The 17,747-nt window shown below is 35.8% G+C and overlaps 1 protein-coding gene across 3 annotated transcripts in view; it reads left to right on the top strand.

Moving 5' to 3' along the window:
• Window positions 1–17,747, top strand: part of LOC114073739 (sodium channel protein type 3 subunit alpha) — a 70,414-nt gene that overhangs the window by 17,633 nt on the left and 35,034 nt on the right. For 2 of the 3 annotated variants that reach the window (XM_027911497.1, XM_027911495.1), the window contains exons 5-15: window positions 2,172–2,290; window positions 3,115–3,204; window positions 4,856–4,984; window positions 5,680–5,771; window positions 6,620–6,892; window positions 7,176–7,239; window positions 8,132–8,273; window positions 8,422–8,628; window positions 11,387–11,686; window positions 15,125–15,472; window positions 17,267–17,399. In XM_027911497.1, coding sequence (XP_027767298.1) covers window positions 2,172–2,290; window positions 3,115–3,204; window positions 4,856–4,984; window positions 5,680–5,771; window positions 6,620–6,892; window positions 7,176–7,239; window positions 8,132–8,273; window positions 8,422–8,628; window positions 11,387–11,686; window positions 15,125–15,472; window positions 17,267–17,399 — 1,897 coding nt within the window. Of the gene's footprint in view, window positions 1–2,171; window positions 2,291–3,114; window positions 3,205–4,855; window positions 4,985–5,491; window positions 5,584–5,679; window positions 5,772–6,619; window positions 6,893–7,175; window positions 7,240–8,131; window positions 8,274–8,421; window positions 8,629–11,386; window positions 11,687–15,124; window positions 15,473–17,266; window positions 17,400–17,747 lie in introns of all 3 variants that reach the window. The other variant, XM_027911496.1, reaches the window with a different exon arrangement.

The following is a 17,747-nucleotide window of genomic DNA, read 5'->3' as shown; positions in this document are numbered from 1 at the left end:
ATAAAATATTTTAAACTCTGAAGAAATTTACTTTGTTAGGAAAAAAATCATGCAAACAATACACTCAGTTTTGTGGCTAAATTTGTGGTTGCCTCTGGTTTGCAAAGCTGGTTTAAAAATTATGGATTCAGTACCAGGAAAATAAAATAGAGCAGAAAATAAAGCAGAATCTGTATGTAATTGTGTAACCTTACAGTTGCCAAAGTTAAATAAACAGTGCTGTATATAATACGAATATTAACATTGTTAAAGAAATGCAAAGAAATGAAAGCCCAGAGAAGAAGCATTGCCAAGGGTTACTTTAATGTCTATGGTTTAGGTTATATAAACAGTTCCCTGCAAATTATTACTTTCAATTGAATTTGTCTGCACTTAGTTTCTGGAGTAACTGCAAAAACCCCCAAACTAAAACAAAAACCTAAACAAACAAAAACAAACAAACAAAAACACTAAAACCAAAACAAAAAGCAACAGAACAAAGAAACAAACATAAAACCCCAAGCCCAGGAATAAAGTTGCATAAATAAGTTCAGGGATAAAGTTGTCTGAACAAGCCTTCTACAAGCGAAGTAGCAGAAAACCTGAGAAGTACTGAAGTATAGTCTCGAACCTCCATTTACCAGAAAAAGCAGTCAGATTTTTTGGAGCAAAAGTGTAAAAACTCAGACTACTGATGGACTTGTAATCTTTTGTCACAGGTGACATTTGTATTTATATTACATACCAGTCCAATAGCGCTTAACAGAAAACAAATGGATATCTTAAATGAGGGGCTAGAATTAGTCACCCCTCCCCCGGTGTAAGCAGAAACTTCTCTTAATCACTGACTTGTAAGTGCAGAGAAAATCATACGTGAATTGTAGTCTGTCTTCAGGCCCTGCTGCAGCAGTGACCTTGGGACAGGCAACATCTTTCTAGGGCAGAGGGAAATGGCAATGAGTGTGCGTCCATTCTCTGCCACCCTCAGCATTTCCTTGATGTTATTCTGTGAACAGGCACCAGCAACACTCTAACTATTTTATTTTCCACAATGGAGAGGTTTGCTTTCCCTGCCAGAGATGACAGACCAGATAGGCAGTAAAGGCCGTGGAAAGGGCAGCATTTTTCTCTTCACAGACAACTTTTTACATAGAACAGAAATCAACATGGAGAACAGTGATACTGTATAGCTCTGCTGAGAGTGTAACAAAGACTCTATTATGTTAACACAAAGCAGAGCCATTACCATCGACAAAGAGCAAAAGGAATGAAGAATAGTTATGTCCTGAAGAAATTTCAAGCAGCACCAGAGATGCAAGTAAACCTCATTCACGCACAAATACATTTAGGCAACGACTGCCAACAGGAACAGAATAAAATTAACACAAACCACAGCTTTATCAGGTCAAATTTTAAAAGATAATAACTAGATACATTTGCTGCTCACATATAGGGGAAACAAGAGCATATTGTTAGAATCAAACCCAGCAATTTTTTTAAAAACGGTTTGTTGTCATAGGATGCCAAATTCTGGTGTATGTTTGTCTCAGACTGCTCAGAGCTACACCAGCTGGTAATTTATTAATCCTTTTTATTTTTTCACAGATATATTTTTAGAATATAAGTTTAATTGATATTAGTAGTATTTAAAATATAAAATGAAAACAAGATTATTTTAAAGTTATAGTTGATTGTGTAGTAACAGGTATTTCTCCTTGTTGCCAAATATATGTGTATATAATTCTGTCAAGGATTTGTTCCAAATACAAACTGGCATTTAGAATTGTCCTATTGATATTTTGGTTTTGTTTGTGTTTGCTCACAAGGTAGAATGTATTTGATTAATTTGACACTCACTCTAATCAAAGACTTCATTAGAAATAAAGCTGAAATATTTTAGTGATAAAATGCTGCATTTTGCTATTATTGATTAACTGTCATTGTTTTTTATAATTCCCACGACTTTTAATATCATCAGAATTCAGTTTGCATGCTGGGAAGTTTTGCAAATTGGAGAATTGTCTGTGGAAGGCCTAACTAACTGTATTTATAGAAATCAGTTATTTTCCTACCACAGGTAGGCAGTGGAATGGAACTTGTACCTCTCAGATGGAGAATGAGAACTTTTACTAGGAGGTAAAGATATTTATGTAGTCAAGACTGTATTTTAATTTTGTATTTCTTTTTTGCAGACTTTCATAGTATTGAATAAGGGAAAAGCAATTTTCCGATTCAGCGCCACATCTGCCTTGTATATTTTAACTCCTTTTAATCCCATCAGAAAAATTGCTATCAAGATTTTGGTACATTCATATCCTTTTTTCTAATGTTGATTTAAGATTTGCCATTTAAAACTATTTAATGACTGAAAGAATGCTTTTCATGTGGATATACAAATTGTGTCCATGGAGGTGTACTATGCTAAATAAATATAAGCTGTTCACACTTAAAAAAGGAGCAATATTACACATGAATTACAGCATGATCTTCATTCTCACCAAGAGAATTCTCTACTGAACCACCTAAAGCTGTCAGAGTTTAAATATCAGGCTTTATATCTAAAAGGAGACCTGATCCCATACTAAGCCCTGCAGCTAAGACCGAATTAGTAACAAACCATTGCACTTGAACATATCTAAGGTCACACTTTTACCAAGACCAGTAGTACTGTTCATGAACTAGACTCACTTAGCAAGGACAAAAGAGCTGTTTTCTCAGCATTGTGTTTTCAGCATTGGGGTAGGTGTCCTATAAAAAACTCAGGATAAAGGACAATATTTTCAAAACGAACCTCTGACTAAAGATCTTTTAGAATGATACCCCTGTCTTCAATGAATACTTATATTTGGGTACTCATATCCTATTTTACGGACTTAAGGATGTGTTTAGGTTTCATTTAAAACCCAAACCTGCAATAATTACAAAAGTAATGCATTTTTTGCAGAAGTGCACCATAACATGACGGATGGCATACCATTTAAAATAGATAAAATTATGTGCAAAGCTCTATTTTCAGACATTAATTATGATGTCATGTTATTTGTATACATTTCTGTACACCTAATAGTTTTACTTTATATCAGTGTTATAAAATTGTTATGCTTTTTTGACTTACGTGCCTTGACTATAACCTACATTATTCAGCATGCTTATCATGTGCACTATTTTGACCAATTGTGTATTTATGACCATGAGTAACCCTCCAGACTGGACAAAGAATGTAGAGTAAGTTAAACATTTTTACTTCTTTTTTTTTTTTTCTTTTTTTCATCTTTGTTTTTGTGTGACTCTAAACAAGAAGCATTTGTGAAAAAGCTGCATGCCAGAATGGGCTTGTCCAGAGTCATGAAGAATCAGATTCCATGAGACCATCAATAACTTTCTGGTTTCCTCCTGAATAACTAATATCCTTTAAGTGTAACACCTTTTTCTTTAAATTTATATCTGAGGAATATCTGAACTTCTGCTGTGAAATACTAACAGAAGCTCTTGTCCTTGGATATTCTGAGCTGTAAATCGGAAAAGGAGCTCCAGAACTAGAAATGTGCATGTAAAATTGTTGCATGCCATTGGTGAGGCCAGCTATATATTGCTTGAGTATCCATGATCTTATCACAGTGGGACATTTATTGTGGCTCACTGATGTGAACTCCTAAGTGCCTGCTACAGCAAGCACACACAACCCCCAAACACAGCAAACTCAAATGGATGAGGAAAGGGCCTTACCTATGAGAGAGTAACAAAGAGCTGATGGAAGTAAGGAAACAACAAAGTGTCTCTTTCTTTTTCCTGTTCATGGTTATAAATGCATGTTTGTTCTCTAGCAAAATACAGATAGTTGTTTTCCTCTGAAATATTGTAGAATCATAGAATCATAGAAGGGTTTTGGTTGGAAGGAACCTTAAAGATTATCCAGTTCCAACCCCCTGCGGTGGGCAGGGACACCTTCCACAAGGCCAGGTTGCTCAAAACCCTTTATGTTTTTATTTGAAATAATACTACTCATTAAAAACCTGGTTCTAACCACTTGTTTCTTTCATTCCCTCCTGTTCTCAAATTGCCATTATTGATTTTTATTTATTTATTTCACTGCATTAATGAGCCTTACTCTGAATGCTTTAGAGTTTAGAAACCACTACTATTAACCCATTCCCAGTATTCTCAGCAGTGACTGTGGCTTGCTAAGAGTTGCTGAGAGTCTGAAAAGAGAACAGTAGGGTCTGTAGGTAGAGTTGCCTTATTCTGAAAGTCCACACAGATCCATGTGGCTCTCAGGAAGTGCCTGCATTATGCTGGTTATAGCTGACTATTCTATGTTGTTAAATGAATGGTTGTTCCCACACAGGTAAACTGGTAATCATGCTCCACATATTCAAGAATAACAGTCTGAGCATGCTTTCTTATATTAAATGATTATTTATGAAATAAACATGTAATATAGACATGAGTATAGTTATTATCCAGAACTCATTTTCACAAAACTCTCTGATTTTGACACCCTAAAAAAATCCTTCATTTTTTGTAGCCCTTAGATATCTACCTGATTTATGAATGCAAGCAAAGAGGCAACCCTGTGAGTGCCAGAGAATGTACATATAAATATCGAAGTCTGAAATGTATCTATAAACACTAGAGTCTGAAATTATTTTCAAGCACGTGAACTGAGATTAAAACAACCTTTCAGAAAATGAGTAGTATATATATCAGGTTCAAAATTCAACTATTGAATTTTGACTACAGTGTTTAGGGCAAGTGAAGTTAATGATTTACTCCTTTCACGTTTAAATACTTTTCTTTTCTTGTAAGTCATCTTTGCTAAAGAATGGAACTGTCTATAATATGCAAAATCCGTTATTCCTGCTCTGATGATTTTCAGGTACACTTTCACTGGAATTTATACCTTTGAATCACTTATCAAAATTCTTGCAAGGGGCTTCTGCTTAGAAGGTTTTACTTTTCTGCGAGACCCATGGAACTGGCTTGACTTCAGTGTCATTTTAATGGCGTAAGTGATTCAAGAACTTTTTAAGCTTTTAGGGCATGAAATTAGTGGTAAATATTATCCTAATAAATGTTTATATTTAAACATATTTAATTTCTGAAACCTGTGAAGTTTAGTCATTGTATCACACATTTTAGTACGCACAAATCAAAGTAAAATGCAGCAGGAGCCGACACGGAGTGTCAACCACTAGTGTAATTACTGCTGAGGGACGCTAATTTCATGTCCTGCATTTTTCTGCTCACCATAAATGAAGCCATCCCTTTGACTTCATGTCACCAACCCATAACAAGCTAGTTAGTTTAATTAGCTGTTCCACTACAAATCAGTGAGTTTCACTTCAATGACATTTAAGAAAAATTGAGGGAAATAATTATTAAAGTGAGATGTACTGAAGAGACAGGTAAATTTTGAAGTATAATTGCTAGTATTGCCACAGAGGTTTTGAAGACCCACATAATTAGTATAAGTTCTGCCTCAATTCTGAATAACTGTGATTTAATCCTACAGGTATGTAACAGAATTTGTAAACCTAGGCAATGTTTCAGCTCTTCGAACTTTCAGAGTATTGAGAGCTTTGAAAACTATTTCTGTAATTCCAGGTAAGAAGAAGTTGGTGTGAGGTGTTAGGCCCCTCGTATCTCCAACTGTTATTTGTGTGCTGTCATTGTGTTTGTGTGTGAACTCCCCTATTACAGATATGTGACAGAGTTTGTGGACCTGGGCAATGTCTCAGCGTTGAGAACATTCAGAGTTCTCCGAGCTTTGAAAACAATATCAGTCATTCCAGGTGAGAGCGAGGTTAAACACCGAGGCTGACTTTCGTTCCATTGAAGTCGAATTCACTTCCTTTGAGCATAAGTCTTGCTGTTTGCTGCTCATGTTGCCAAAGAAAAAGAAAAAAAAAAAAAAGGCATGGATCATAAACCTAGATTATGACTCTTTGCCTTTTCAGCATTAGCTTCTTTTATTTTGCAAAATCAGCCTTTGAGTTTAACAGATGCTTGCATGAAACATAAAATATATGAGGCCTAAGGGTTATTTTGCTTTGTTTTTCTGCATTTTATTACAAAAACTTGCCTCTACATTACAAAAGCTTTAGTGCTCTGGCTTTCTTGGGTTTGAATTTTTTCCTTTATTTTGCCACTTAAAATTGTCATTAGTCTTACAGAAAATGAAGTAACAACAAAAAAGCTACCAAAAAGGAAATAAATAATGCACAGGAAAATTTATCAAATGCAAATTATTTTTTTCCTCAAAGTTACTTGCAATTCTATCTCATGCTGTCTTCATACTGTTGTGAAGTAATGTTTAATATTAACTAGAAATTGAATTATTGGCAGAATATTAAATGCAGAGAAAAATTAAGAAATGGAATCAAATCTATAATAGGAAAGCATGATTGATAAAATTTCCTGCTTGACAATAACATTATATATTTGTTTTATTGGAATATATGTATGTTGCCTATTCATAAAAAGTAATCTTTTTCTTTCATTCATCTTCACAAGCTCTGAGGCTGCTCATGAAGCTTTACTTTTTGAAAAATAAAAAATTTAAGTGTCTGCATGACATCTTAATTATATGGGAAGGGCAAAGATACTCTTTGATAATTCTATGGACTTTTTTTCTTTGCAGGCCTGAAGACTATTGTGGGAGCCCTAATTCAATCTGTGAAGAAGCTCTCAGATGTGATGATCCTGACTGTGTTTTGTCTGAGTGTATTTGCACTGATAGGGCTGCAGCTGTTCATGGGCAACTTGAGGAATAAATGCCTGCAGTGGCCTCCAGACAATTCTACTTTTGAAATAAGCATTATTTCCTACTTTAACAGCACAATGAATGAAAATGGTACATTTGTTAATATGACAGTGAGCACATTTAACTGGAAGGATTACATTGAGGATGAAAGTAAGAAACTTTTAAATACATTTGTGGCTAAAATGTGTAACTATTTGTGATCAAACAAAGTACATTGTGTAGTTTATATTTCTGACTTATTTAGAACTGCTTACAGTCATTGACAGAGATGAAATACATACAATAAAAAAGTGCAATAACCAGAGAGGTTCCTAAACAAGCTATGAAGTAATCAGCAGCTAGCCACTTTAACACTGTTTATTTTTATTTTACTTTTTAGCATTTCCAGATTTATTTGATTTATTCATATACATTTCTAATTCTTTCTACACAGCTCATTTTTACATTTTGGAAGGACAAAGAGATGCCCTACTTTGTGGTAATAGCTCTGATGCAGGGTAAGACCCTTTCAAAAATTCTCTGTTATCCTCTGTAGAAAAAACAATAACACAAAACCTACTTGCATCTCCATATTTAGCAGGGTTATAGAACTTACGGAGTTTTGCTGTTAAGCAAGAATTTCTTACTTAAGTCAAAATATTTTACTCTCTGTCTAAAACAAAATACCAGTTAACAACGTTTTTTCCTACTTAATTGGAAAATGATGTTAATGGTGCTAATGATAAAATTTGAACTCTCGTAAAGTCTATTTTGGTGATTTTCTGATTCAAAAAAGTAGGAGGAAAGCATAAGTTAGAACTGGGAAAGAGCCTGCAATGTATTAAGAAAGCATAACAGTGACTTCACAGTTAAAGACTGAATCTTTTTCTTCAAGCTGAAATCTTCCATTACTGGCAAATTCTATCATTCACATGTGCCCACTTAGGAGCCTAGAATTGTTAGCTGAATTTGGATATCTGACTGGCAACAGCAAAGAGGCTTACTAAAAATGTATATATCAGCATATATATATATCAGACAGGGAGATCCCTAATACTACAGTTGTATTTAGCTAATAGTATTGTTTAATCTGCTTGTAACCTTAACAACCTATTAGCAGTAATTTCTACTCGGAAATTATTCATTTGGAATAAAGATTCTATTTGCAAAATGTGACTGAGGAGAAGTTTAATATTTGGATCATTTCAACCAGTGAATGGATGGAAAGGATATCTTTCATTTACTCTCTTATTATGTAGTTTCCTAAGACTTTTTCTTCTGAATGAATTTAATTGTAATTTACGGATTTCCTGTGGAAAAATAAATGCATATTGTCCCAGAAGATAATAAATATGTTCTAGAGGGGAATAAAAGTGATGACTAAGTACCTCCTGTTTGGTTTTCATGTAGGCAATGCCCAGAAGGGTATATATGTGTGAAAGCTGGTAGAAACCCCAATTATGGTTACACAAGTTTTGACACCTTCAGTTGGGCTTTTTTGTCATTGTTTCGGCTAATGACTCAGGACTTCTGGGAAAACCTGTATCAGCTGGTAAGAAATTGTTATGACGTAACAAGTAAACTGTTGGTGACATCCAAAATTATATAAATAGTCTTATTTTTATGTGAGCTGAAAGCATATTGCTGTTGCAGTAACAAAGATATAAGGGGTTGAATAACATATGCTTTCCACTTCCTAGACCCTGCGTGCTGCTGGGAAGACATACATGATATTTTTTGTTCTGGTGATTTTTTTGGGCTCTTTCTATCTGATCAACTTGATCCTGGCTGTGGTTGCCATGGCCTATGAAGAACAGAATCAGGCAACCATGGAAGAAGCAGAGCAGAAAGAGGCAGAATTTCAGCAGATGCTGGAGCAACTGAAGAAGCAACAAGAAGAAGCTCAGGTAGTGATGGAAATTGTACTTGCTGAACTGCCTTGTTCTTAAGGGAAGGATAAAAGTGTTTTATGAATTAGAACATGTATGAATTGTGCAATGAATTACAGAAAAAAAGACAGGTCTTCTTTACCATGCAAGTGGAAATTTTTACTCTATAAAAGTGGAAATAGCCAAATTAAAACAGGAACTAAGCAAATAGCAAAAAAAGAAGCAAGCTAATGGTGCAGAGAAGAGCCTTCTAGAAACCTGACTGTAAGTAGTGATAATTCATGATGCTTTTATTTTACAGATCTTATGAACAGCATGAAAAAAGTCTAGTGATGGTACTTCTGTTTTATATCTGAGTGAGAATTGTGAGGCTGTACTTAGTAGTTCTTTACAAATATTCATCAACTAGAGAGAAGGATTGTAATCAGTGTTCTTTTAGGTTTCTATCGAGGAAGGCACTGAAACATGTCCTTAACTGACACTGAAGTAAATCAGAAGTTTATATATCCTTAGAACAGACAAGCAATGTTCATAACCAGACAAGCAATATTATTAACAGAGGTATTACTTCAGAATTCTTGTAAAGTAATCTTTGTTTTCTTTGAAAAGGGAGGAAAATTATTTAAAGTTTTATGAGAAAAAGACATTTTAATAGATACTTTTGAGAAAGGCTTTCTTATCCAAAAGTAAATGTATGCAGGAGTTCAGCTCTGTGAGTCAGCCACCTGTCTAATTTCTGGACTGACTTTCCATTGCTTTTCAAATGGCGTTTAGTAATTTTCAACAGGACAGTGTTTATAAAATGCAAACAAATTATTTTTGGTACTATTTTACACCTACTTTCGCTAAGTTCGAATGACTCCATAAAGTGCAAATAAAAAGAGAAATTCTTAATCTTTTTCTTGAAAAGAAATCTTTATGTATGACCTGTGAAATCTAATTAGCCTATCTTTATTTGGTCATTAAACCTTATCACTTTCAAATCACTAAAGAAAAAGCAGAATCTGTAAAATTTAAATTTTAAAATGTTAAATGTCAGCAAAGAGTATGTTGTTGGGTTTTTCTTAAATCTGTTATTTTGATCCATTAAAGGCACTAAATCACATTATATCAAAAGATATCAGGAGGCTTATCTAGATGCTTGCATATTTGAGAGTTGGGACAGATGAAACTGATCCAGCATTGGGAAGAACAGAATATGAAACAGAGACTATAAGGCAGGTTGGATAAAGACTCTGGAAAGTCATTTTTAAAATGAATGACCACAAAATTCACTGTAATTAAAGCATTATTACAGTCAGATTCTTTTTGTTTATGAAAATATTATCAGAAAGTAGCCATTACAAGGTGGATCACTGAGCTGTTGAATGAAAAGTGAGTTTGGGACCCATCTCTTTACCCTCTTGACACTGAACCTATTCATCCACAAAAATTAAGCCATCACAGTGGTCTCTGTTTGACCTTTGCTGTTACTATTATGAAGTAGATGGGTGATGACTCAGCATCTGCTGCCTTTGTTTCTGTTAGAGTCTTTGAAGGATGATATTGTGTAAACCAGCGTGACAAAATTTGGAGTATCACTTTTTTAATTTATAAAGACTTCAGAATCCTTTCAATGCTCCATTTTAGCAGAAAAAGTCTGTATCAAGTCAACTTGTATAGCATGGGCTGTATATTGTGGCAAAGAAAGACATTAATTCATACTGTGGGCTTTCAAACTAACCTTTCCCACTGTAGAGAGGTATGTCATCATTCCTGAAATACTTGGCATTGAATATAATAAGTTTTGCTGGAGAATTACTAGTTATCTTTGTTATATAACCCTAGTCTTTTGCCATTTATCAAACCACCATTTTTTGTAAGCTCACAGCAGCCTGTTACCTTCCCAAACATATTTTCCACTGCAGGATTTCATAGAATCTCTCACAGTCCTTTCTAGGAACAGCACTGGATATACTCTCAATTCTTCCCTTTTTGATGACTAAATGAACCTGTTTCCCTACTGAAGCAAACCAGATGGTAGCTAAAGATACTGGTCCTGAGTTTTGGGATGACTCTGTGCTCCAGTAAATAATCTTACTCCTTTCCATCAGAGAAAAAAATCTAAATGTTTTCTTCTCTCTGGCTACAGCACCAACAGGCAATAAATGTACCTTTCCATATCTATAACAAAGACATAGAGTGCTGATACCATGGGAAATGTGGGAGGAAGAGGAAGGCAGGGCTTGAAGAGGTGTCTAGAGAGTGTGGTTGTTCCCAGTGCAGGTAGAGGGAAAGTAAGGGGAGTGTCCTTGCTACAAGGACAGTGAAGAAAGGCTGGATTCAACTACTTGCAGGCTGTAGTTGGATTATGATACAGTAACTGATGTAGTGAATGCTAGGCATTTAACATCATTTAACATCAACTGAGCTAGAGCATGTTATGGGGCTTTTCTCAAGACCAAATGGAATAGCAGGTCTGAAATATACGAAAAAGCACTGTGTTTATACTTTTCTGGCTACCTTTATTTTAGACCAATGTCAACAGTTCTTTAATGAATAGCGTGGCTATTGTTCTGCTGAAGTCAGTGCTTCAAGTAGCTTGTGCCACTAACAATGAGGAACTTTATAACAGTATTTTATCTTCAGTTAAGTTTGCTTGGATTTGGATATTTACATTTTCAAGAGTGAACAAATTACATTATCACCATGATAATTAAAAAAGTTGATAAAAGACTATAATTTTTTTAATTATTATTATTTTGGCCTACTAATACCTTACTTTGTAACCTGACAGACAACAGCAGCAGTAGCAGCAGCATCAGTTGCATCAAGAGATTTCAGTGGTGTAGGGGGATTAGGAGAACTCTTGGAAAGCTCTTCAGAAGCATCAAAGTTGAGCTCAAAGAGTGCTAAAGAAAGAAGAAACAGAAGGAAGAAAAGAAGACAAAGAGAAATGTCTGAAGCAGAGGACAAAGGAGATATTGATAAATTTCCCAAGTCTGAGTCAGAAGACAGTATCAGAAGAAAAAGTTTCCGCTTCTCCACAGAAGGAAGTCAACTGACATATGAAAAAAGGCTCACATCTCCTCACCAGGTACAGCACTCTCTTTTGCTACTTTCATTTTCACTGACTTTACAGCAGCTTTATATGTTGAAAGTTATGTAACTGGTGAGTGAAGGAAAAAAAACAGTGGCAGTACGATTCACAGTGTTACAGTTTGAGATGGTTTGACCCTTTCTATTCGCAAAGGGATAAAAAGAATGTACCAACAACAACTGCAAACTTAAGTAACACAGAAAATGTATTTCTAAGGATGTATCTAGCAGACTGGAGAAAGTATCAAAGACTCTTTGATTAGTATTCATATATTTGCATTAATCAACTATAGGTTCTCTGTTCTGGATCCTTTTCAAAATTGTATAGATATGTGGGCTTTTTAGCAGACTGCAACATCAAAATACCCTGCATAGGAAATCCCACATAACCAATGGTTTCTATTATTTTCTTTAATTAGCTTCTTTAACAGATAGATAATGAGAGAAGCAGCGCTGGTACTCCACAATAAAGACAAACTACATAAGGATAAGAGTAAGAATTTAGTCAAACCATTCTTTTTCATTAGAAATTCATTATACATTATGGAGAATCATTGCAATCGTAGAAAAAAAGTAGTTTATGGAGGACCTCTGGAAATCAATTAGTCCAAACTTCAAAGCTCTACACCTATAAATCAAAGGATATCTTCTGTCACCTAATGATACTTCCTCTGTACCTGGCATTGGTGAGGCTGCACCTTGAATCCTGTGTCCTGTTCTGGGCCTCTCTCTTTAAGACAGACATGGAGGTGCTGGAGTGTGTCCGGAGAAAGGCAACGGAGCTGGCAAAGGTCTAGAGTGAATCATATGGAGAGTGGCTGAGGCAGCTGGGGTTGTTTACCCTGGAGAAAAGGAGGCTCAGAGGAGACCTTATCACTCTCTACAACTCCCTGAAAGGCAGCTGTAGCCAGATGGGGGTCAGCCTCTTCTCCTAGGCAACAAGCAACAGGGCAAGAGGACATAGCTTCAAGCTGTGCCAGGGCAGATTCAGGTGGGACATCAGGAGGAATTTCTTTACAAAAAGGATTGTTAAATATTGGAATGGACTGCCCAGGGAGATGGTGGAGTCACCATCTCTTGAGGTGTTCAAGAAAAGACTGGACGTGGCACTTAGTGCCATGGTCTAGTTGACAAGGTGGTGATAAGTCAAAGGTTGGACTTGATGATCTTGGAGGTCTTTTCCAACCCAAATGATTTTGAGATTCTGAGATACCTTAGCTTATTCCAACGCTGCACACAGTTATGGCATTTGTAGAAAAAGTCACTCAAAATGCGTCTCTTCAAAATGATAATGTATGGTCTGAGCCAGTAGATGACATTGACCCACCTGTATCACCCATGTTGAGGATAATTTATTAATTAAAAACTCTCCTGATAATTGTTTTTGCAGTTGTAAAAATGCTTGGGGGCAAAAGCTGCCAGCATATAACTAAAACTGAGGTGCCGCAAGAATGAAAGAGTTGCAAACAGTAGAAATTAGTAAAGGAAGAGCTCATTTGTCTTGTTAGCCATACAGTATCTCACTGGTGAGACAAGGTCCAGAGCATAAAACTGTGAGGCAGAATGGTAAGGGGAGATAATCTATCTGCTCAGTTGGCCCCTGTGAGAGGTTTTGTCCTTTGATACAATATTGCATGTCCAGATGAATGACGCAGCCTGCCAGGAAAGTCAAGCCTTCCTTTCAGACCTTACTTTCCAAGAGCATGTAGACAAATATATTTTTGCCTCTCCATGTGTTAAAATTGTAGCCGTTTCAGCTTATATCTTTTGTCTCAGTGCAGCAGGGACTTGCAGAGCGGGCATCACTCCTCCCAAATCCCCGAGGGGGCTGATGCAATTAGCTGTGCTCAGAACATGGTAACGCATACTGGAAAGATTGGCCTGCAAATAAAACATAGCAGCCATGGGAACATTCTCTGAAAGAATAAGGGTATCACTGGTAGTCATACAAAACCCTAGTGAGCACATGATTTTTTGGAAGGACTGAAGGTTGGCCAGATACATTTACAAAGAAATGTAAAAAGGGTGTAGTAATTAATTCACTGCTTTGTCAGAATTCAGTGTCATACTCCGTGAAAGCTAGAGCTTTTTTTTTTTTTTTTGACAAAATTATCTTTCAGTATAAGCAAAATAACACTTTTTCTCCAGCCAAGTTTACGTAAATGGGTTAGCAAAACCATTTGGTTGATATTCTTCAAGTAACTCAGCCTGGGGCTGACAGCCAGCATAGAAAATTTCATCCCAAAAAATTAAAATTTGGTGTAGCTGTAAGAGCAGAAAAAAATACATCTCATAATGTCAGCCCTTATAACAGGCAGTGCTACCAGTTCAGCACACATATTCTGTGTGTGAATTTATACATCTGACTGTGCATATACAGAGATACATATGCATTGATATACCTATATATTGAGTGTTTGGTTTTCACTGTATTAACATAGGTTTATACACTACAGGGCCATTTTCACTTTCACTTTAATTATCCTGAGAAAAAACCCACTGCTGTTACGTATGAGCATTTTCCACCTGCAAAACTAGTGAAAAATTGAGACTCATCTCAAACTAGGTTTCTGATGTACCAAGATGGGAAAATTTGTACAAATGCAGAATTGAAGAAAGCTGAATGCAAGGTTTCTTTTCTCCAGTTAGTACTCATTTTATTTATTCATGAAGGCTGTTAATAAAATATGTAGTAAGGGAGAAGAACACTCTATTAACCAGCTTCTACTGTAATTAAAAGATGAATTATCAACAACCCCTGATTTATTTTTCTCACTTGTAAGAGAATATCTTTAGGTAGCTGTGTCCCTGGTGAATACTTGCTTTGAGCTTCTGAAGGCCAAGTGGTACCTTCTGGCAGGTGTGCAGCCTGCTATAGTCCCCAGAGAGCTATGATGGCAGTGCTATTACTGTCCCTCCAGAGCTTCCCCGAGCTGTCACCTCTGTCTTCTAGCTGCTGTTCCTACACTATTGAGCCTATTGTGAAGAGGTCAGTCAAGTTCTTTACATCAACTTAGACTAAATTTAATGCCAAACTGAAGATCACTTCAGTGGTGGGTGAGCATTATTAATTGTTATCCCTGGAAACCCAGGGGGTAACAGACAAATACCTGCAAATACTTGATAGTGATGTTGAAAACTGTCTCCAGCACAGTCATGGGTCCATAACCAGCTCAGTGCACCTTCTTCACTCAAAACTGGTAAACCTTACTTATGTCTTCTGCACAACCTTTTCTCAGTCCTACGATATTAGGGTAAATGCCCCTCTATTTTGAGTCCCCTGATGAGCACACTCACCTAATAGACACACTTATACTATGGGAAAAAAACCCCTGACTATCCTTCCTCTAGCACTATAACTATTCTTTGAAAGGCCAAGAACTTAAAACTTCAGTTCTAATGCTGTTTTGTTTGGTTTGTTTTAAATCTTTTACAGTCTTTGTTAAGCATTCGTGGTTCTCTGTTCTCACCAAGGCGCAACAGCAAAACAAGCATTTTCAGTTTCAGAGGTCATGCAAAGGATATAGGATCAGAAAATGACTTTGCTGATGATGAGCACAGCACTCTTGAAGACAATGAGAGCAGAAGAGATTCTCTCTTCGTTCCAAATCGACATGGAGAACGGCGCAACAGTAATATCAGTCAGGCAAGTGTGTCATCTAGAATGATACCAGCCCTTCCAGTAAATGGGAAGATGCACAGCACTGTGGATTGCAATGGAGTAGTTTCCTTGGTTGGAGGACCTTCAGCTTTAACTTCACCCACTGGTCAGCTCCTACCAGAGGTAATTATAAGTAAACCAGTAATTATAACAGTTTTGTTCAGGCACAGAATTTTGTTTTACTCCTTATCTCTGCATTCCTTATAATTTCTTAGAGCAATGAGAAATAATTTGCAATAATTTCTAAATAATAGAACATAAAGGAAAACAAGTCCTCAACCTGCTATGTCTGAGCCTCAGTAAAGTAGTATATTCTCCTTGCTTTCAGCAAGAGATCTGCACATAGAAAGGAAAAAGAAAAGAATTTGACAATTTGTATAAAGTTTCACTTCAACAAAGGTAGAGATTCTATATATAACTAAGGCTATGGCTTGGAAATATGTACAGGAAAACATCTGTAAAATTAAGCAGAATGTGGTTACTACTGTCATGATAGTTAATATACACACCCCTTACTGGGTTTATCTTGAGGAATTTTTTCTCATAACTTTCATGTGAAAAAATACATAAATTCCTATGTACATTACATTGCAGTCTTAGTTTCAGACTTCTGTAAGCTAACATGTTCTTTCAAACTTTCAAAAAGGCAAGCCTTTTCATATATAGTATTTTACTATGGATTCAGTATGGTATTTTGATGTCTATAATAGCTTGTTATCTAAGCTGCAAAATATTTGCATTACAAATATAAGTATTGAGTTTTCAGTACTTCTGTTACACATTTATTTTTTCTCCTGTCTTGATATAGACCTCCATACCAGAAATTCCATCAGATTACCTCAGAGATTATGCATATATAGTTCTGTTTCAGAAGTAGGTTCACTTGAAATCAGCCATTCAACTCAAGAGTCTTCTCTAAAGAAGTAGTACTAGTAATTGTTCAAATATGATTTTTCACCTTCACACTAAGATAACTTTGAAATCCCTTACGAATTCTGCAAGTTTTTTTGTCCTTTTCAGGAATGGGGACAGAATAATGTGAAAAAGAGTGATGATTTCCCTGAATCACAGAATCAGTGGTAAAGCAGGAACCCAGATTTAGGAGCTTTTTAGTCCCACTCCTGTGCTTAGATGCCTAGGTCACAGTCCAGAAGAAAAGCAAAGCAGCTGAAAGGATGTCTACTTGATACAGAGAAGAGACATGTTAGTCACATTTAAATCAGAGTTGAGTATTCTTGCTTTGAAAAGTTAATTAGAAGTCATGCAAAACAAAGGGGACTTGTAAATTCATTGCAAGAATTTATCCCAAACTCTGTATGAGCATTGTGGTGGGTGAGAATTAGATAGAAGAAATATTAAATAAGATGAGGGGTTTTTCACATATAAAATTTTCCAAACACACTTATCAGGTTAGGAATACATTAAAGAGTATTGTAGATGCACTTAATTCCTTAAAATTATATTAATGTTTCTTGTATCAAATTAACTTTCTTAAGTAAAAGTTCACTTTTCTCTGTACTCACACTTTCATTATTTAACATGAGTAGCTGATGGAAATGAGGGTGTCAGCTTTCAATTTTAAGCATTTTTTCTTGAAATAACAACAACAACAACAACAACAACAACAACAACAACAACAATAATATACCTAGCAAAAATTTTGTTCAACCAGTCATTTAAATGACAACTACCTCTGGTCCCACACTGCATTGATATTGGGTCTTCTAGCTGATTATTTATAGCAATGTACAAAGTACTGAGTTCCTCAATGAAGAAGAAAGAAATCCCTACAAGAACAGAAACCTTCACTGTGTAAGAAAATCTTAGTATGTTGCACAAAGCTGATTTTGATTTTCAATACAATTGATAATTGGCCATTGAAAAGGATGGTCTAATTCCTCAGTATTTCATTTACAGGGTACCACTACAGAAACAGAAATAAGGAAAAGAAGACTGAGTTCTTACCAGATTTCCATGGAAATGCTGGAAGAGTCTGCTGCAAGACAAAGAGCAATGAGCATAGCCAGCATTCTTACAAATACAATGGAAGGTACTTGATGCATTTTATCTGATGGGCATTTCAGTGAATTTCTGCTAACTATATGTACAGAGAAATTATTTACATAATTTCCTTTGTAAATGTAAAACTGGACATGTGAAATCTCTGTACATCAGATATAAAAAGGCTTTCAAGCATTTCCAAGATAATTTACGCATTCTCAATGCTTAGCCATTTATTTTTCATGACACCTTCCAAAATACCACTCTACTGAGTGGACTAACAGAGATAAAATAACCATAGCTAGGGCATTGCTACAGCCTCAAACAGAGTATGTAGGGATTTTCTTCCCATTAGACATCAGCAGGAAAAATCAGTTAAGGTAGACAGGAATTGCCA

Source organism: Empidonax traillii, unplaced genomic scaffold (assembly GCF_003031625.1).
Source record: "Empidonax traillii isolate 1590-97213 ecotype Southwest subspecies unplaced genomic scaffold, ASM303162v1 scaffold33:size3420811, whole genome shotgun sequence".
In the NCBI taxonomy this organism is placed as follows: Eukaryota; Metazoa; Chordata; class Aves; order Passeriformes; family Tyrannidae; genus Empidonax; species Empidonax traillii.
Note: the sequence above shows the minus strand (reverse complement) of the source record. Positions and strands in the feature narration are given on the sequence as shown.